Source organism: Branchiostoma belcheri, unplaced genomic scaffold (assembly GCF_001625305.1).
Source record: "Branchiostoma belcheri isolate BF01 breed outbred unplaced genomic scaffold, Haploidv18h27 scaffold44, whole genome shotgun sequence".
NCBI lineage: Eukaryota > Metazoa > Chordata > Leptocardii > Amphioxiformes > Branchiostomatidae > Branchiostoma > Branchiostoma belcheri.
The window spans coordinates 2435728-2457561 of record NW_017804065.1 but is presented as its reverse complement, the minus strand read 5'-3'; the positions used below and the strand labels follow the sequence as shown (position 1 = coordinate 2457561).

General features: G+C 38.1%; 1 protein-coding gene across 3 annotated transcripts in view; it reads left to right on the top strand.

Annotated features, from left to right (window-relative positions):
- LOC109478590 (band 4.1-like protein 4) overlaps positions 1-21834 on the top strand; it is a 41018-nt gene that overhangs the window by 10377 nt on the left and 8807 nt on the right. For 2 of the 3 annotated variants that reach the window (XM_019780257.1, XM_019780255.1), the window contains exons 2-20: positions 6822-6926; positions 7424-7466; positions 8396-8474; positions 9077-9174; positions 10909-11029; positions 11732-11819; positions 12274-12362; positions 12921-12984; positions 13389-13480; positions 15224-15289; positions 15793-15819; positions 16889-16992; positions 18167-18269; positions 18770-18856; positions 19198-19311; positions 19506-19571; positions 20239-20397; positions 20892-20927; positions 21362-21442. In XM_019780257.1, the coding sequence (XP_019635816.1) occupies positions 6822-6926; positions 7424-7466; positions 8396-8474; positions 9077-9174; positions 10909-11029; positions 11732-11819; positions 12274-12362; positions 12921-12984; positions 13389-13480; positions 15224-15289; positions 15793-15819; positions 16889-16992; positions 18167-18269; positions 18770-18856; positions 19198-19311; positions 19506-19571; positions 20239-20397; positions 20892-20927; positions 21362-21442 (1622 nt within the window). The remainder of the gene's footprint in view (positions 1-6821; positions 6927-7423; positions 7467-8395; positions 8475-9076; positions 9175-10908; positions 11030-11731; positions 11820-12273; positions 12363-12920; positions 12985-13388; positions 13481-15223; positions 15290-15792; positions 15820-16888; positions 16993-18166; positions 18270-18769; positions 18857-19197; positions 19312-19505; positions 19572-20238; positions 20398-20891; positions 20928-21361; positions 21443-21834) is intronic. The other variant, XM_019780256.1, reaches the window with a different exon arrangement.

Below are 21834 nucleotides of genomic sequence, written 5' to 3'. Positions count from 1 at the left end.
TACCAGCCGACCCTAATTTTTTTACTTATTGAGGTCAAAGTTACAAAGTATGACTGAGTGGTGCATGCTGGGTGAATTCAGGTTTTTCTTTCTTCAAGAGAAAAACACTTGAGCTTAAGTTAAACAACTGTCAAGAAGGTGTGATTGAACCTTCAAGGAAACCTCAACAATGCCTCGCAAGGAGGGTTCAAAGCCGCAGGACAGACCCAGTAATTCAGGGAGGAAATATTTGGAGAGGGTTCTCTCCTTACTAGACAAGCAGGCTGATACAACAGTGCCCTCCCCCTCACCTTACCTGGTTTGTTCAGGCTGGCTGTGCGAGTAAACATTAGCTGGGAGGAAAACAAAGTCAGAGAGGCATAGATCACATCAGAGTGGGGAAGGTGCAGGGCTGGAAATATTGGGTGCATGTGCACCTGTAAGTTAGCGCACCCAAAATTGGAGCTGTGCATCCAATTTATTTCTGTGGGTGCACCAGTGCACCCAAATATTTTTGTAGGTATTTTTGTACATAATTGAATAATAGTATACAGGATAGTCTTGGCATCTAAGCGTCAGAAAAATGATAAAAATCTTTGTTGTACCTGTAGTTCTTGCGTAAGATTTTGAAATTTAGCTCCCATTTCAGATTCAAGATTAGAAGAGGAGCATTAATATCTGTAATTATGTTTGTTTTATATGTTGCACCCAAAAAATATTTTGTGCACCTAATTTTTTACATTGAGTGCACCAGTGCACCTATTCCGAAAAATGAATTTCAAGCCCTGATGTGTACTCAGTAGCACCATACTGGTACTTCACCTCTATTGCAAAAGGCCATATGCCAAATTTTTTGTACTTCTTTTAATAAAAGAAGAACACCGCTAGTAGAACCAGCCTTCTCGAAAAAATCCTACTATTCATAGTCAACAGCTCCAACTTTGATGTCATAGAAAAATTAGAACAAGTGGTAGCAGCCAGAAGACACCAGTATGAAACTGTGGTGGTGCTACTAGAACTTAGAAGTTGTGTTCTTGTTTCAACTTTCAACTACCATCACTTTGTTTCTCGATTGTTGGAAAATCTGCTCTTTGTCTTTGAAAACCACCAAGAGACAGTGGCAGCAAGGACATTGTAAAAACCGAAAGGGGCGAGCAGGTCACAACCGGGAATCGAACCCGAGTTGTCCGCTTGGCGGTCACCAACGCTAACCATTACACTAAAAGGTCGCACGACCATTTAGCATAGTCAGTTAGCACTGTTACACTACTCCCCCTTTTCTTTCAAGATTCGTCCTCGAATCTTCCGAGTCCGACATCCCTGGAGCTGCCACACTTATCCTCAGTGCCAGTACTCACAGGGCCCACATGGGAACCACTGTAAAAACCGAAAGGGGCGAGAAGGTCACTACCGGGAATCGAACCCGAGTTGTCCGCTTGGCGGTCACCAATGCTAACCACTACACTAAAAGGTCGCACGACCATTTAGCATGGTCAGTTAGCACTGTTACAACATTATACTCTCTACTCGTAAGACTACAGTAAGTATGTAACAAGAAAAACCAAATGACCACTGTTCAAAGCCTTAGTTTCAATCCATTCAACAAAACTCTACTGTAACACCAGTTTCTTCCATCTGGAAACCATCAGTTCCCATGTGTGGCAGTTCCCCAGTGCTGCACAGTAGCTTCCTGCAGGCAATGTTGATACAAGGCTCTGACCCTTACACCACAGATAACACCCAAAATAGATGTAAGGCTATTCTGATGCAGGTGGTACCCATCACTGTTCACTCTCTATTTCAGACTCTCTTTCCTCTGTACCAAAAGTCATGCACAGGTGAAACAGGTCTCCTTGTATAAGAAGCTCCAAGTGTATGAACGAATTAGCAAACATTGTACGTTGAATACGGTGAAAGACAAAATGCATTTTATCTCGAATTGTACCGTCTATAGCAAGGAAGGAAATTAACTCTTAATTGACGTACTAGCCTCCAAATCCTACCCAAACTTTCACACATATACAAATGAAAACTACTCTCCTCATAACAGTCGAAGATCCACAAATTACAGAAAAACTTAAAGTGGGATCCTTTGTCTTCCTCTGTCTTCAAAAAAGAAGTCAAACCCAGTAGTTTTTACTAGTAGTTTCTTAGTAGTTATCAGTAGTTCTGTGTGTACTAATTGTCTGTTTTTTAATACGAAATGTTTCGTTTGTTCCTGAAATTAGCCCTCGGGCATGAATTTGCAATAAAACATTCGTTAACACCTGGTCAGGATTTCGTCTCCTGTTTGGAGGTAGTTTGGGGAGAAATAACATGTAGTATCCATGCCCTGGCTGACCTTTTGACCTCTTAATCTGTCCTGCTGGGCAGGTGTCAAGCCCAGAGGTTAGACTCTCCAAGCAGATCCTTAAGGACAAAGACATTGCGAAAACTGTGTATGCACGCGAGCGCAGAACTGCATACATGTACATAGAATTTTTCTTGTATGTAAATCAGCCTGCTTTGATGATGTCAAGAACGTACGTTTAGATCTTAATTATGTTTCCTTAATGAGAGTTAGCATAAGATCTGAATGTACGTTTTTGACATACATTTGTACATCAAAAGCATACAAAAAAATGCAGTTTTTGTACCCTAACGTTTTCACACACACACACACACACACACACACACACACACACACACACACACACACACATTATTAAATTATAATTATTTACCTTGGACAACGATACATGTAAATCTGAAATGTGGCTCATCCTAGATGAAATGTCATTTTCATCAATTTTTTCATTTTCTCCATTTTGTATAACATTCTGGACTGAACATCTATATCTGTATTCAATAATCATAAGACCTATAGAATGATATTTTTGACTTTTTGATACAACATTTGGTAACATTACGAAATATGCAAACAGTTCCAGCATTATTGTCATAATTTATTCTGTATCACGATCAAAGCATAGCATTCTGCACAGACAGCCTAAGGCCATTTCTTTTGTACTTCCTGTAAACATTAATCAAGAAAGAATAACTGTGCATCACAGAAGTACAATTATCTGTAAATGTTTCCATATGCCCATACTGTCATGTAAATGCCAGGCACAACAGAACCAATGGCACTAACATTTAATGCAATCTTTTTAATCTAGTCCTCAATCATTATTCCAAGTCCTGTGATATTTTCTCTCAAAAGAAAGCATTTGAAGGATATTGAGAAATGCCAGAGGTTGTCCAACAGTTCTAGTCACAGGGCTCAAAATACGTTTTTCTACATTATATACTAGTACCTGCAATGGTGCACGTAACATTGAAAATTACCTGCACCACTCAGAATTTAGGAAGTACATGTACATATATGGATTACACTGAAGGCAGTTAAGAAATCATTGCCATTATTTCTTTTGTTTACATGTAAAAAAATTAGGTAGTAACAGCCAATACTGCAAATAAAATTCACATATACCTATAGCTACTTGTACATGTATATACTGGTATACATGTAAGCCCAATACATGGACTGGTGCAGGTTAGGTACAGTAGGCATCAGAAATATACATATTTTACATTGTGTATACCTGCACAGCTTCAATTTTATCTCTACTAGCATGCATACTAGTAATATGCAGGTGGTATTTGGAGCCCTGAGTCAGTTCCCACTGCAATTTTTGTGGAAGCCATCTGGTGTTTATTTCATTCATGACTGTCATAATTTTATTACATAAGCCACAGTTCATTATGACAGATTGTCCCCTCCATAGCGTGTAACAGAAACTAATGAAGTAACAATGCAAATTGAAAGCTGTTTGCCAGGAAAAAAGATGTTGTACATCCCTTTATTCAATGCTGACATCCCCAGTAACTTTATTATGTAAAGTACAATTATGACAGATTGTTCCCTACTTAATCAATTCCACTAGCGTGTAAAAGAACCAAATGGAGTAACAATGCAAATAAAAGCGTTTGTCAGACTAAACTCTGATGAGAGTTTCTGTAATCAAATTTCATGCCAGTTTGTCACATCTGCTGTTTTAGACTTCTTGTTACAGGACACCTACTTTGCCATATTGTTGTAATTTGGATCAGGATTGGGAATGGGTTGCCATCTGGTTTTCGTTAGTTCATCAGGTTGACGTTGTGCCAACTTGTAACAATTTTAATTCTCAGGAGGCAAAAGCCATTTGTCAAAACTACATAAAAGATGATGACTTAGGTCATGTTTCTAAAACTGTTTTATTGAGGAATCACAGTAGCCTCTACCAGGCTTCGGAAGTGGCTGTAAAGAGTAGAAATTGGCCAAATAGACAGATGATATGCCAGGGGAGTTGGTCCGCTAAAGGAGTACATTTGCTGCACTTGAAAATGTACATGTACTTTACTTTAGCGTACCAACTCCCCTAGCATGTCTGTCTTTTGGGCCAATTTCTACTCTTTCCAGCCACTTCCGAAGCCTGGTAAAAGCTAGACTGATTGCAATTTCCAATTTACATTTTCCCTCTCATACTATTTAAAAAGATAAGAGATTATTCTATTATTATATATTTCAATATTCATAAAGGCCATTTATGGTGAATATGGTAAAAATGGTGAATGAAGTATTGTATCATTTCCTGAAAACTACCACAACTTTTTTGGTGTTTTTTTAAAGCTTTTGTTTTGTCTTTTATCAACCGGTAGAATCATGAGTGGTTGGTTCACCTTGACCTTTTGTTGACCTGTCCTGTCAGCCATGTTGTTCCCATCACACCCTGACAGGCTGTCATTATCCATGTTAAATGTGGTGTGAAGGTGGAGATGGAAGCGATACCGACACATGTACTTGTCTAGTGTGTGTCTCTCACTAAAAGTTTCAAGGACTTGCACATTGCTGTCACTCATGAAATGTGCACAAATACATGTACATTGTACTAGTAAAGGCCACACCAATTTAATTTCTTGGTTAACGGATTCGCCCACTTCATTTTTTTCTTATTTGCAAAAAAAAAAAAAAATTCAGAATCAAATGCAAAATGCTCATATTTTGCCCTGAACAGTTGAAAATAGTTCTTTTCTTCCTAGTTGTTACAGTTATTCTAGCTATGGAAGGAAATCTTTGGTGCTCATGTTTTTAACTATCAAAGAAGACCTTTGATGTTTAGCCTGAGTTATTCCATCTTCCAATGCAGTGGTATCATTAAAAGTTCAAAATTCATTGTTTAAATTTTGAACCAGTCTGGTGTGTTGACTTCATTGCTCCTATCGTACCATTTTGTGCCAAAATTTTTCACCCGCCCGCTTCATTATTTTTCTAGAAAAATCCATTAACCAAGAAATAAAATTGGTGTGGCCTAAGCTAGATTTTAGTCAAGAACCCTTTGATACTTTGTACAGCATCACAGGAAAATTAATTTCTTACTCCAAGCAGATGATACGAGGAAAGATATTTCCTGGCAGCCCTTTAGATATCATTCTTGGCATTTTGAATAGCTAGCAATGGCAAATATAAACAGTTACATGTACCTCACTGGTTGCCCCATGAGTTAAAATGGCCTTTCATTGATACAATTTAAAAGGCACTGTGGTTTTTAGTCTGTAGAAGTGAACTGTATAAGGCAAGAGCAGGATGTGAAACCAAATCTGGTAAATATAGTCTCATTCAAAGGCATTACGCTGCTAGTATTACACATTCATGTATAGACTCTGCTTTCTGATTCAGTGTTGCACACAGGATATATGTGGTATTGCATTTAGGAATTTGCTGATGAATCGGTATTGTGGAGTGGTATTGAAGGATACCAGAGCCATGGCAATAGGAAAGGCTCACCCAGTCAGTTGTAAACGTCAGTTCACCTTTGACACTTTGTCAAACACGGACCATTGTTATCTGAGCGGTTGTTGTGTCGATGCTTTATGTCTACAGGAAGACAGTTGATAGCCATGTTTACAAACATATCAATCAGTAAATCTTTGTTCCTGTTATAGATAACTATTTATTTGTTTAAGCTTCCAAATTTACAAGGCCAGAGTTAGCTTTAGAACTGGCTTGTAACTAAAGTTTTGTATAATAAGTTCCAACTCTGTGAGGTTTATAAATTTTAACTCTGTGATGTTTACAAACATATCAATCAGTAAATCTTTGTTCCTGTTATAGATAACTATTTATTTGTTTAACCTTCCAAATTTACAAGGCCAGAGTTAGCTTTAGAATTGGCTCGTAACTACATTCTTGCATAATAAGTAACTTTTAAGTTAAAAAAGGCAGTCTTCCAACTCTGTGAGGTTTTTAAAATTGTGATATAGCGTGCGCAGTAGCATTTTTTATTTCAACCAAAGGGAAGAGGTACTCAGGAAATATATATGAAGGAAATTTTTGCCAGGTCCGTCTTTCCAAGCTATTTAGAATTGCTTTCATGGACCAACTCGCTGAAGACGCTGGGGTGAGGGCCGAACATCTGGGGCAGCTGATGGCGGACAGGGCAGCATGGAGAGAGAGAGTGGACTCGGTCCGGGCAACACGCCCGACCTGATGATGATTCATGGACCTCACATAACTATAGTTCAATGGTTATTGGTTCGAGCCTAATTTTTCCATATGTTGTACTTGAAGATATGGTACATGATAATAAATGCAGTATATCTTTAAGTGCGGCAATACTAGTATACACCAACATCATAATCAATGATTCAACATAGAATTTTGATTTAACAGTGACTTTCTGGTATAGTTTTTTTTTGTGTGTGTGTGCACAAAGCTCCTTGGCATTAATACATGACATGTTGATCTTCATGTTTTATAGATTTTATAGTTTAGTTGATTGATTGATTGATTGATTGATTGGTTTTGTATTGATCCACAGAAATCCAGTAAGGGACAGGTGCTCCTGGATCTTGTCTTCAAGAAGCTCCATCTGTTAGAGAAAGACTTTTTTGGCCTGAGGTACCTGGACAGTCAGGACCAGACGGTGGGTTACTCATCTTCTTTTTTCTTCTTTTCCTCCTTAAGGAAAACCTTAACTCCTCCACAAAATAAAGGAATGGTGACTTTTGAGCCTATTTTCTGATGCTTGAAGAAAATGAAAGAAAGAGAATAAAAGAAAGAAAATGTAAAATCTATGAGTGCAACAACAAGCACAGTATAATATGATGTACAATGTCATGTATAGGATGCCAATGCATTAATGCACTTAAATACTTTGTACCATCTAAATATTCTGTAATGTACCTAAATGAAGATATAAATGAATTTATAGGATTAGAATGAAGTATAATTTTGATTATCAATCAAATTTTGTAAGCAAGTGGAAAGAATGGTGAATAACTTTGAGTGCTTCTCTCTGTATTTTGAACCATCTACATGTATGATGAAGTGACATCTTCATTATCATGAACTGGTGGGGTCATACTGAATCTTGTAGCAGCTTCTCATTCTTACATGTATCTTTGTGACATTTTGTTACAGCACTGGTTAGAGCCAACCAAGCCCTTCAGTGATCAGATGGAAAGTAAGTACACTAACTTACATTGACATGTATATAGCTGTTACTTCCAACTTTGAAACTTTGAAACTTTATTAGAATAACCATTAGCGGTGGACCCTAGGGTCCACCGCTAGTCTTCCTGGTATTCATACATACAGACATTATACAAACATAGTTGACAACTGGACAAGTCACAAAACACATCTAAATCAATTAATAACATATTTACAATATACATCATTTAAAAAATTGACAATCCTGTCAAACAGTGCTTGTGACCTACTGATGGAGGTATTTGTGCAAACCGTCCTTAAAGACTCTCAGGGATTGTGTGGATTGCATGACAATTGGAAGGTTATTCCACACACTAACAGCCCTGTACATGAAACACTTCAGCAGTGCGTTAGTTCTAGGTTTGTCTAACAGAAAAGACTGTTTAGCAGCAAAACGGGTTCTATAGCTATGCAAGTTGTTGACAGAACGCAGTTGCCTACTGATACAAATAGGTTCGTTAGTGAGTGTTATCCTTTTAAATGTTGTCATGGTGTTTATTAACAATCTCGTGTGCACAGGTTTCCACTGTGGCTTCGACTGAAACAGACGAGTTGCCTTGTTCTGCATTCGTTGTAGAAGGTTTATGTTAGTTTTAGTTGTGCATGACCAAACTGGGCTACAATAATCAATGTGAGATAGTACAAGGCATTCTATTAAAATTTTTAACAATGTCTGATCCATAAAATGTGCGCATCTTTTGATCATCCCCAGTGATCTAGCCATTTTCTTAGATGTTAATTGATCTTTTAAATGAACAACTCACTGGCATACGATGATAGATATATAATTCATACATCCCTGCCACAAGGCTAATGTATTTAATTTAAATTTATTTCAGAACGAAAAATAAGAAACAAAACTGACAAAAGGTTGTGTAACTTATTTTGTGTTGTCTGCAGCCCCCCCACCCTACCGTCTATACTTCGGAGTGAAGTTTTATGCCGAGGACCCGTGTAGACTTCATCAAGAAATCACAAGGTAATCTTCCTCCCAGCCAGTGTTATAGACAACCTCTCAGTATCAGGGGCTGATTCAGGTCCTCCTTCTCACGGCCTGACCAGTGGAGGGGCTGCTAGAAGCCTGATGTAGTCAGGCTACATTTCACCAAGCTTGTGCATAATGAATGAATGAACGAAAGACCTTTATTATACATTTTTGCTCATTGCGAACTAAGTACAGGTCACGGCAAATAGCGATGGTAGTCTTCATCTATTAGTATTATAATAGTAAAACTACATATGTACAGGTTCTGCTTCTTCTCGCTCCTTAAGACAGATTGTAGAATTGTAAAATCAGATGGAGCTAAATAATATTTATGTAAAATATAAAATCAATGGTCAGAAAAGACATGAGCAGCTTGGAATGGAAAAGTGAAGGTTGTTAGACACTCCAATCTTCTTAATTTATTTAATTCCTTTTTGGCTACTGAGGGCATACTACATGTCGTTGATTGTAGTTCTTTGATTCGTAACTTGGTAGAAAAAAATCAGTAAAATTCATCCCCCAGTGCAGGGTACCTGTATTGTCTTCAGGTGAGCCAAAACATTCCAGCCTTCCAAAACATGTTTGCTTTTTTGCAGGTACCAGTTTTTCCTACAGGTAAAACAGGACATCTTGCAGGGGAGACTGCCATGCCAGGCTAACGAGGCAGCACAGCTGGCTGCATATGCTGTCCAATGTAGGTGCCAAGAAAAGCATTTTTAGGCCATACCAATCTAATTTGTTGGTTCTCGGATTCGCCTGTTCATTTTTTTCTGATTTGCAAAAAAAAAAAAAAAAGATTCTGGTTCTGAATCGTGAATCAATTCAAAAATGCTCATATTTTGCCCCTAACATTGAGAAAAGTTTCCCTATGCAGTGGTTGGATTAAAAGTTCAAAATTCATTGTTTAGATTTTAACCCAGCCTTTTGTGTTGACTTCGTGGCCCCTATTGAAGCATTTGGGGCTATAATAGGATGCCTAGACCTGTTTTTATTTTTATCTTTTTTTTCGCCCTGTTTTTTCGCCTCATATTTTTTCTGAAAAAATCCGAGGACCAACAAATTAAGATGGTGTGGCCTTATCAGAAACATTGTATTTAAAGTGCTTTAAAATCAAGGTGCATCTGTTTGGGTGTTACATGTAAGTGGTAATAAACAGGATGCCATTGGCTGTCTAATTATTAGGGCTTTGTTATAACTCCGTTTACTGCTATATGACAGCAGTTTCTCCCTAATCATGGTGCCACCATGCCAATAATCATACTTTTACTAGTTTTAGTCCTCTGAACAATTTTGCCAGAAACTCCCCTGCAGTTCCAGGACAAGCTGCTATGAGGACCAATCCTACATCATTTATTCCTGGCACAAAAAGCTACATGTATCTGCTACCAAAAAATCAAGACCGAAAATTAGCATGTCTGGAATGAAGGATACAAAAAAACGGAAATTCTGCTGCAGTACCAATGTTGGCCTCCAGGAGGCCCCGTTTGACCTTGATCTTTGTCTTCCTAAGACCTACAAGACCTTTGTAACCATTCTTTGTACATGTAAGGTACTGCATTACAAATATGCAAGATACGTTAGATGTGCATTAGATGTAGCTCAAACTTCCACAATTAGTTAGATGAACAAACAAGTGTTTATTACCTCCATGAAATGTGTCATGGAGGTTATATTTTCAGTTGCGTTTATCTGTCCGTCCGTCCGTCTGTCTGTTGGTCAACAAGATAACTCAAGAACGCCTGGATGGATTGGTTTCATACTTGGTGTGTTGGTAGGGTGTGACGAAAACTGGAAATGATGAGATTTTGGTCCCCCTAGTGGCTTCCCTTGGTACTGCAGCGCAACTTCCGGTTTTGATATCTCGCGATCTGGACATGCTAGGGTCATGAAATTTGGATGATAGGTAGCTCTCGTGCTTGGGAAGAAGTCACATGAGTTTGGGCCCCCTAGCGGCTTGTTCTGGAACTGCAGGGCACTTTCTGGCGAAATGTTTAAAAGCCAATAAGTCCAGACAGGAACAACATATTTTCATTATTTTTGGTGTGTAGGTAGCTGAGAGAGATGTACATAATTAAATGCAAATTATGCAAATGAGGACTTTATTTGCATAATTAATGAGGAAATTCTATAATTACTGTGTTTTACATTATACTATGTAACCTATGGCAGGCGGAACTTCAACAGATACTAATTATGCAAATGATGACCTAATTTGCATAATTAATGCGAAAATTCTATGATTTCGTAATGGTGAATGATGAGAATGTCATACTTGGGACATCTGTAAGTTAATCAAAAGTTAACATACATCACGATGCATATATCATGTTAATGCAGAGGTCATTTAAACAATTTTACATATCAAGATCATATTTCATGGAGGTATGAGGTCTCGGAATTCTAGTTGGTTCTGTTTTCTGTTTTTTAGCGGAGCTGGGTGACTTTGACCCCAGGAAGCACACGGGGAACTACGTGTCAGAGTTCAGGTTTGTCCCCAATCAGACAGAAGAAATGGAGAAGCGCATTGCCAACATTCACAGAGATCTCGTGTAAGTTATCATCCATTCACACTCGGGAATGTCTTAAGGTATCTTTGCAGAAAAAAGCAACAATATATCTTTTAAGATGTATTGTTCAAACAATATATCTAAAACTGGATTTTGTGGTCATGTTTTAATAATAGTTACAGTTAGTAAGCTAAATCAACCATTTCCCATAGCATATATATTACATAACATTTACATCTTGAAGGCAAAAATACAGTGTCCCTGACAGTAAATTTTGTATTGTAGGCTGATTGATAAAACGTTGCACAAGTGGTTTTGAAAATATAATTAATGTCCTAAGTTTTAAGATGATAAGCTGCAGTGTATAACTGTCGGATCACTAGAAATGGCCAAAGTCTAATAAACAAAAAGAAAGAAAAAAGGTACAGCTGTAATTCCTACCTAACGAACCTACTTTTTTTCAGGACTGAAACAGGAAACAACTTTTTTTCTCTAGGCCTTAATTAACATGTAACATCTGTGTCCATAATATCACCAGGGTCCATAATATCACCACCTTGAGAAATAGTGAAAGATATTTTTACTGCAACATACCCTAGGTATGTACATTTGATGTGTGAAGGAGTGCATACCAAACGTATGTTGCAGTAAAAATATCTTTAAGCACACTATTTCTCAAGGTGTCGATATTATGGACCCTGGTGATATTATGGACACAGGTGTTAACGTTTGTATCTCCCTCAGCGGTCAGGTGCCGTCAGAAGCAGAGCTGAACTACCTGAGTCTGGGCAGGGTGCTGGAGATGTACGGAGTGGACCTGCATCGTGTAATGGTGAGGATTCTTTCAGTTATGTCTTAGTCTAGTAACCCTGCTTTGAAAGTACATGTACAAGGTTGGGCAACGTCCTTGAGTTGGGGGTTCGAATCTCAAGGTGCTAGAGATGGTTTATTTCTAATCGTTCAGTGTTCAAGTGAACTATCTCAAAGTTTTAAAAGAATGACTTAAATATGATACATGTAGTTAGTGCCTTGACTAGTACTTACACTAAAGTCTAGATGGGATAAGATGCCTGTAATAGATGCTATAGATACATTGCAAAGACAAGACCTAATAGAAGTTGAAAAATCATTAGTGCTATGAAATCACCCCAGAAAAAAATACTCAGTCTGAGCAACATTTACTGTACATATAAAATTGTAGTTAAAATTACCATGAAAAGTGTTGTACATTATTAGTATGTTGATAAACACTGCAAGTAACTATTTTCATTATTTTATTTTGCCAGGGTGATGACCATGTACAGTATTACTTGGGGCTCATGCCCAGAGGGGTGGTGGTTTACAAGAACAAGACAAAAGTCGGCATGTATTTCTGGTAAGACTGTCTTTCTCTGTAATGTTGCTATAATCATATATTTTAAGTACTATTCTGTGGTTGATGGTGTAAACATAGATTGCTATCAGATGTGTTATTAAAGTTTACATGTATTACTCTTTTGTTTGATAGCTTGGGTATATGCATTGTAGAAATGGTTATTCCTCTAGACTTTGTTTGCATGCTTGTCATAATAACAGTACTGTAACACAGTTATAAAGGAATAGCAATAATGGTGTTTCACAGTACCATGATTGTATTGATTTGATACGACTTATTATGCCATACCTGGGCCATGATAATGATACGGGTGTTCTACATTGTAGCTCATATTATACCATGGTATCACACGGTTATCACATGGTTATCACATGGTTATCACACGGGCTTCCAAGTGTTCCATAGAATGGTTCACTTCACCTTTGCTATTTCCAACAATTTGAATAGTACCTGATTTGGATGTTGGAATTGATGTTGTTAACATTTTTTTGTTTAAGGATACTAGATTTTGAATTTAGACAGACCAGGTAAATAATCATGTTTCTGTCTTGTTTACAGGCCAAGGATAACCAAAATCTTGTTCAAGGACAGGCAGTTTTTTCTCAGGGTTCGGACAAAAGATGTGAGTAAAAGACAATGAACATTACAAAGTATTATATAATATTAAATAATATTATTGTGTCAAATTTTGACTAACTCTAAAGTATACTTTATGTGCTTTATGTGCTTTATTAATACTAGTACTACTGTACACATTTGAAATGTTAAAAGTTTTGGGTTAGCTCTGTAATCAAACCTAAAACTAAATTTTGATTTTAATTTGTAAATAATGGTTTCCTTTTATATTTCAATATACAGGTATTATGTGTGTTTCAATTCAAAACTAGAATGTTGTTATTTTTGCATATTATTTGTATTTGAACCTTGTATTAAAGATTATCCATTAGGCAAAAGGGCTTTGGAAAATAAAGGGAGAATATTTTTGTTTGGATTCACATGTAAGAATGTGATGTGTCTGTCTTCCAGAATGATGAAATCACGTACACATTTGAGCTGTCAAACCGGGCGGCCTGCAAGCACCTGTGGAAGTGCTGTGTGGAGCATCACGCCTTCTTCAGGTACGGAAATAGTCAATGTTATTCCAAACTGGTTTAGCTCACTGAAGAGCTAGTCCTAAACTCAGGTCATGACAGGGAAGACATACTAGCTTGACAATGTATGTATTTGTATAATACTCCGTATGCCGCTGGACTCACTCCCACAAAAGGTCTTCAGTGGCTTAGTGTCGCGTTCAGCAAAAACTCAAACCCAGAAAAGGTAGACCACGTGAAGGTCTCCCTAGTAGCCTTGTCGACGACTGTTAACTCTATCTCAATCATAACATCAGACTCGAGTCTTACATACTGAAACATCTTAGAGACTTAGCAAGAGACAAACGCAGATGGATTGAACTGTACAGAGACATACACTGATTTGGCCTGTCAATTGTAGTTTGCTAATTGTAGTCTGCTAATTTACAGCCAAGAACAGTTATTTATATAATTATTATTATCTACTAGTATATGTAGGAAAGAGGAAAAGAAGGAGGGGGAGTCAGGAAATAACAATTTTTTGGGAAAACAGTTATGAGAGGCCTAGAATAGATGGTTTTGACTTAGGAAGGAGCACTAAGACAAGTGCTGAACAGAAGAGCCAGTGGAAAGCAGTGATGGTGTTAGAAAATGCTGGTAGCAATCATTAAAAACACGAACTAGTGTCGCAAAACAAAAATTAGCAGCTCTTTGCCCTTTGCCGGTGTTGAAGTGTCAAACTATGGAATACTGTCACCAGTCTAAAGCAGACCTTAGTCTACAAACGTATTAGTAACCATAAGACTACCTTCAGTTACCACTGTGGCTTGAAGTTTTACTATACATGATTGTGTACTTAAGACCATTGTTGAAAAGGTTCATCAGTCACGTAAAATTAACAGTTAGGCCATGTTGATTTGATTATATGGATGACATCCTCCGAGAAGCCCAAAACTGATGCGCGCGTGCGAATAAAAAAAAGTTTTGCAAAAAAAAAAAGTTGTTTTCATTATGAAATCTACGTGGTCATGAGGGTTGAACAAATGGGGCAGAATTTGGTTTGGCGAATAATCTAGTCTTCAATTTCATTTCTTTACAATTTCGTCTTTTTTCGTTTGATTTTGGCATCCGGCATTCTACGACATTGGTATAGTTTTTATTTATTATTTTTTTGTAACTTACGGTATATTTTTGCTCATTTTGCAACTGTTTTGTACGATTTACAGTATGGTTGAAAACTTTTTTTTTTTTGAAACGGCCGAAAATTCATGCGCGCGCGGATGTCATCCATATAATCAAATCAACATGGCCTTAGTAGAATATTCTTTACTCAGTGACTGTTTTTGAAAGTTAGAAACACATACCTCCGAATTTTCGATGTCGACTGTACATCTTGATCACGGAGTGACCTAGTCTCACGAGGACACGAGTTCTCGCGAGTAGACTTACCCCTACTCCGCAAGGAGGCGGGGGAGGCCAGAAGACCCGCACAAGTCTTGTGTTCTCACCATACTACATGTAGGTCACTTGTACAGTGATCAAATGTACAGTCGACATCGCAAAATTTGGAGGTACGTGTTTCTACCTTTCAAAAACAATCACTGATTGATGACTATTCTACAGTTATGACCATGACATACATGTACATGTAGCTGGCATTTTTAACCATGGAACAAATCTGAAATTGAAGTAACAGTAACAGTTGTTCGTGGTTGACTTGTCCTGATTAGTTAGCAAAGTACAAAATACTTGTCGTTCTGACAGGTTGAACCGAAAACTTCTGTTCCATAGGTTAAACGAGGTCGCTGATGTGCCTGGAGCCAAGACTTTAAGTTTCCAGTCCCAGTTCAGATACAGGTAATTCTAATAACTCCCAAAACAGACAATCTTTCATTCTTAGTCTAACACTAGTTAGTAACAGTTTGCTGTGTTTTGATGGGGGTCATACAGACTCATACAGTAATATACTACATGTATATGTTGTTGTCTAAGAATGTTACACTTGTTTGCCATTACTAATTTTCAATATTTCAGTTGAACTCCATAATTTTTTATGTTTAATCTATAACAATTCCTTCTAAATTGGTAGGTGAACCAAGTACTGCATGCAAAATTAAAAGGAAATGCACATAGGAAAATGAATTACACGATTGTACATTGTACAATCAGAAAGATTATTTTTGAGTCGTTAATCGTACAATGTAATTCGAAGACTAACCTACATGTAAGTCTACGTTCGGATAATATATTTGGTCTCCTTTCAATGTGATCTCTTTAGATATACCAAACTTTGGTAATTGTCTACTTTTTTGTTATCTATTTGTTTTTATTTGTTTGTTTATTTGTTTGTTTTCCAATAGAGGAGAGACAGGCTCTAATGTTGGCAGGTACATGTGACACAGTTGTATAGGTGGGGAGGGGGGCAAGTGGAACTTTTAGTAATTGCATGTGGTGGGATGACCTTGCCAGTTTGACCTTGACTTACATCAACTTTGCAAAGGAGTGAAAAGGATCACTTGGAAGTCTTAAAGTCAATGCCGTAACATCGTTTGTAAAGTTCTTGTCAAGTGTCTTCTGTTGACACTGCAAAATGATATATAATATATAATATTTGTTTGTTTGTTTGTTTGTTTGGCACAACACTTCCATAGTCCTTTCTGCTCAACCTAGAAGCAATAACAATATTTTTCTGTCCTAATATTTTTGTCCAGAGCATGATGTGCATGATAAATTTGATTCTATATGATGCCAATGTTATATATAACAATGACTTATAAATTAAGATGCAATGACTACCATATGTAAGGCCAGAAAAATTTGATCATGCCCAAATATTGAAATGTATGATAAAAAAGGAGTCCTCTAATATCAATGCTGAAAGAGTTATTCTATTTCTAATCTCCAAGCAGATGTTGGGACACTAAATTGTAATATTTTCCCAGATGTACGCTTTTGTCACACACATCAGTCAAATTGTGACAAACAAGCAGCTAGAAAAACCTAATCATTTGATATCCTCCCAATGTCTGCTATTATTTAATCAACTACTTCCACATAAAGTAAAAGACAAACATAATGATGACCAGTAACTGTTGATATTATTATCATAGCTCCCTGCTTTGACCCAGTCAGGTAATTCAAAACCAACTTTGATAGAGAGCAAAACCCCATATTCTTACAAAAGAAACTTAATATATATTAAGTTTCATTAATTTTTGTATTGAATTTTTCTGGTCTATTGGTGAAGATAAAGGCAGTCATCAATGAAGGTAGAACATTACATAATACAAAACAAATCAACTACTAGATATATTCTCTTATGAGTCAGTTTTGGATGCTATCTGAAACTTCTGACTCTCCAGAAAACTGATTGTGTTGCTTGATTTGTTTTGTATGATAAATTATACATGTAGAGACCAGTCAAACTTTTCTAAAGTTTGTAAATTTGTACGCCAGCGGCAGGACTGCCAAGCAGGCCCAACAGGACAGTGAAGCCATACAGCAGCCGGAACCTTACGTGGAACGAGCACCCAGCAAGCGGTTTGACAGGAGAGGGGGAGGTCAGGGGATATGTCAATTTCTTGTCATTGACAGCGTTTGGATTAAATTCTGCCGAATTCTGGAACTGAAGCCAGAATTCTGGAACTAAAGCCAGAATTCTGCAGAATTCTGGAACTGCAGCCAGAATTTTGGAACTAGAGCCAGAATTCTGCAGAATTCTGGAACTGAAGCCAGGATTCTGGAACTGAAGCCAGAATTCTGCAGAACTGCAGAATTCTGGCTCCGGTTCTCAGAATTCTGCAGAATTCTTGCTCCAGTTCCAGAATTCTGCAGAAATCTGTAGAATTGGGTTAACCCCTTTGGTCCTCGATGGCTGCTACATACATGTATATGTACTTCTTACAAATTACACCTCAGAGAGACGTTAGGAATGCAAGAAAATTGTTTCCGACCATTTCCAAAAGGAATAGTGACTTTGGAAAAATTCACCTGTATAACGCGTTTCAGGCTCTAAATCATAGGTTTTGCACGGAAAAAAATGTCCAAAATTACATATTTTTACCTGTAGATAACAACATTAGCCCATCTAGATCTGGTCCCGGGCCGGGGTTCGAACCCATGGCCCCCGGGCGCCAGCTTACAAATCCGATACTCAAACCACTCGGCTAAAAGGTTTAGACCCATTGGCTGGGTCAGTTGAAAGCGCCTATAAACCCCCCCACTGTTACAGTTCTTTATGTATCTGGTTGTTGAGTCAAGAACCACAGTATATCTATAACTCTCTTGTGCCTGCTCATGTATCTCTTATTCACAATACCAGATCTTCTGCACAGAACAACTTCAAACTACCTAGACCTAAGACAAACAGTACGTCTGTAAGAAACGTTCATTCCTGTATCGTGCAATATTGCTGTGGAACAATCTACCATATCATGTTAAAACACTGAGTAACCTACTCAGGTTCAAAAAAGCTATCGCAAACAGTGTTACATGAACCTCATCCTCTAGTTTTTAATTTGTAAATATCAATTTGTGTTCATTGTAGATGTTTTGATGTATTCATGTCTTTTTAAATGTATTCACTGTTCTCTCACTGTAATTTCCATGTATGTGATTTTGTAATTTTAATGTTTGAGCCTTGGAAGGCTAGCCCTGTAGGGCTAAAAGGCTTCGAAATAAATGAAATAAATGAAGAGAAAATACTAAAAGTGGCTTTAATTTTGCATTTCTCAGATGATGCCAATGGTGAGGTGTACAAAGAGAACCCCTCTGACATCACCATGCCAACATCACCTGATGGGGTAACCATGGTGATGGCCCCGGAACCTGTATCAAGGTAGGACTACATTTTGTATTTAGTAGAGCTCTGTTACATACTGCCTGTCATGTGTAAAATATATGACATTTGTATTAACATTATTTAGTAGCTTGTAGTTAGTCTCTACCAGACTAACTACGCTGGCTATGTGAGGAGAATAGTTATTACATGTATTTGCCAGGGGAGTTTGGCCGCCTTGTAGGTTTGACTGGCCGCCTTGTAGGTTTGACTGGCCGTGCAGTTAGTCTGTCGAAAGTCGCAGTTTTCTTTGTAGTCCCCTAATCGCTATTTGATAGGTGTCAATTGGCTATTATAGTAAGTAATCCTTTTATTGCTTTGCCCGTGGACGTGCGGTGTCAGCTCAACATGTGACAGGAAGTGTCAGAGGTCACGCAAGAAATTGAAAATAACGGTCTAGTCTGACACTAGTGACAGTTTGTTTGTTGTTTGGAGTGGAGAAACAGCATTCACGGATAGATTCCAGGCTACATTTAATTAACACTTGTCTGTTCCGACAGTGGGAAGCAATATGCCAACGGGACAGCTCCAGGGTCAGCGGTGAGTGCCAGGTCTCTGCCCTGGGAACAGAGGGACGAAACTCAAGGGTAGGTACATGTACTAAGTAAAAACATGTCTACAAACACATTGTACATTGTGTACTAACATGTCTGGAAACACAAGTAAAATGGTCCCTTAGGCCACGCCAATTTAATTTGTTGGTTCTCAGATTTGCCTCTTTTTCTGATTTGCAAAAAAATATTCTGGCTCTGAATCAGCTCAAATATGCTCTTATTTTGCCCCCAACCGTTCAGGAAAGTCCTTTTCTTCCTAGTTGTTACAGATTTTCCATCCATTAATGCAGTGGTTGGATTAAAAGTTCAAAGTTCAGCATAGTACATGTAGTAGCATGACCCCCTCACTTGTACTGAATCTATTTGTTCATCAGTGGGCTGTTCACCTCCGGAGGCTCCCCCCGCTCCACGAGAAGCGTGGCGTCCAGCAAGAAGTTCCCGCGGTACCCGAAGAGCGGCAGCGACAGTGAAGGCCCGCGTAGAAGAAGGTAAAGAAACAAAGAAAGTACTGCATATACACGGTACTGAGAATTGTTATGTTAAACACATCTCAAGTTAATGCAGCACAAAGTTTGTTTTATGTATCAGGCCATGTTGATTTTCCTTTGTCATTTGCTGACAAATGACAAAGGAAGAATTGAAAGATGTTTTAACACATGTTTATTTCTGTCTGTCCCTGAAGACACCGGCGAGCATACAGCAGTGGTATGTCATCAGGCGACGACACTGACGCCCCAAGGAGAAGACGGTAAGAAAAGTCCTGGAGATATTTTTTTGTTTCACTCTAATGCTTAGTGAAAATGGAAGAAACCAAAGGCAACCACTACATTTCAATCTATAAGTTATTGTTATAGTATGTATGATTACTAAACTGATGAACATTGACTGATGAAGTTATAAGTATACATCACTCTATCTGCACCACTGGAATACCCATCAGTACTTCTAACAAGGAGTTAGATGTTGGACCATGTTGTCAGGAGCCTCTTATGACATGTCAGGAATGCCTCCTAGTGACCAAATTCTGCACTGCAGCTAAGGTGCAGTCAGCTACCAACATTTCAATTGGCAGCAATGCTAGTCTATAGAAAGAATAAAACAGTTACTGTAACTGAAAACCAAAAAAAGTTATCGTTCTTTAACATCATGAAGACCACTTTGATTTGGCCCTCTACCGAGGTCAACGGAACTGCAGCCGGCTCACCCTGGAACGCGGTTGCGTAATGCCACGCATTTATAACAGGGAAATCTTTACAATCCAAATCATACAGTATACAAGCCGACACCTTTCGCAGTTTACTCATGGCTACCTCTCACATAAGTCGCTCTAGCCAGGCTTCAAGAGTTTTGTCTGCACTACTTTCTATACCTGCTGTAAGATACCGTCTGTTTGATTGTGTGTTGTTGTGGGCCAGGTCCCGAGGGCGCAGTGGCCAGAGCAGTGGCAGCGAGTCGGAGGCCAACAGAAAACACCGGAAACACAGATCACGCTACTCTCAGCAGATGGTGGACTCCCACCAACAGTGGGAGGAGATCAGGAAACAACAGGAGGGACAGGAAGTCGTCGGGCAGGGGTGGGTAGTCAGGTCTCCGTTTTTTATTATACCACTTACAATTAGTTAAATTAGTGCTGTGTACCGATTCGCTGGTACATACATGTAGGTCCAAGTCTAGTGTGCAACTTACCTGCCTATGCAGGTGGTATTTTGAGCCCTGAATTATTTAGTTGTGCTTGTTGTTTTCATATCAATTATTATACTTATTTGACAATACAATCAATTAAAAAATCAAATTAAATATCAATACATAATGTGCCTTCACTGAGTTGGTTCTTTGAAAAATTTTTGATATTCCTTAATTCAAAAATCAGAGGGTTCAAAGTGCTAAATATTATGAAATAATTTTTAAAAAATAAGGGTGTGTTTTCCAGTACTAGCAAAACTTAAGACTTTGAGTTACTAGTAATTTCAAAATGAAAGTTTGTGCATGCTTTAAAAAATTGATTCCTGACTCTAGTGGAGATATCAGAAGAGAAGAGAACAATCTGTGTTCTGTCTTTCATCTACAGGGTACAAGCTGCTGTAGTAAAGGACCTGAAGAAAAGGTAAGATGGCAAACATTCAAGAAACAATAATTATCAGAGTTATCAACCAAGAATTGAGATGTTCAAAAACTCGTATTTCCCCAGAACTATCGTAGACTGGAACTCGTTGCCACCATGCAGGCACAGTTGGGGCATCATCACTAGAAAGCTTTGAACAACTCCTGCAAATAAATGTGCAAAGATTGAGTGTAACAGGTCATTCGGTGTGATATAGCTAGCTGCCGCCACGCCATGTGCCTGCGAAGCTGGTGTGTTACTAAGCTACAATGTATAAGAGCCCCAAAGACATCTGCTCCCGAAGACATCTGCCCCAAAGACATCTGCGTGAACATCCCAACAGCCCCAATCACTACATGTGTACATGTAAGACTGGATACCAGGGCTGGCTAACACATGACTGGCGAAGTCTGACATGATGTTTTTTGTTTCTGCAGACATGAGTCTCCACACCGCAGGAAACACAGATCCAGATCACGATCGCCTGACAAGATGAAGGAACTCTGGAAGCATATCCAGTAAGTCTTCAGTTCTGCATGAGGAAGTTGGGTGGGCACCGGTTTGCCTGAACCTGGTCCAACTCAGAATAACATTGATTTTCAAGAACCAAGACTAGTCCAAAAGCCTGAACTTTTGATCTGTTTCTCTTTTTTTTTTGGACTCATAAGAAAGTATAAAATTAATACATAGAACCAGATAATAAAAAGTCAACAAACCGTTCCCAATAGCATATAAATCAAGTTGAGTTAAATTAAATTAAATATACGTCTAATTTCATGTGCTTGAAGTGTGCATTGAAAATGTTATTAACAATTTTGAAAATGAATATTATTCCATTTAAAATTATTCACAGAACTTGTAAATGTCAACAAATATAACTGTTACAAAGATTTCCTTGTTCAGAATATTT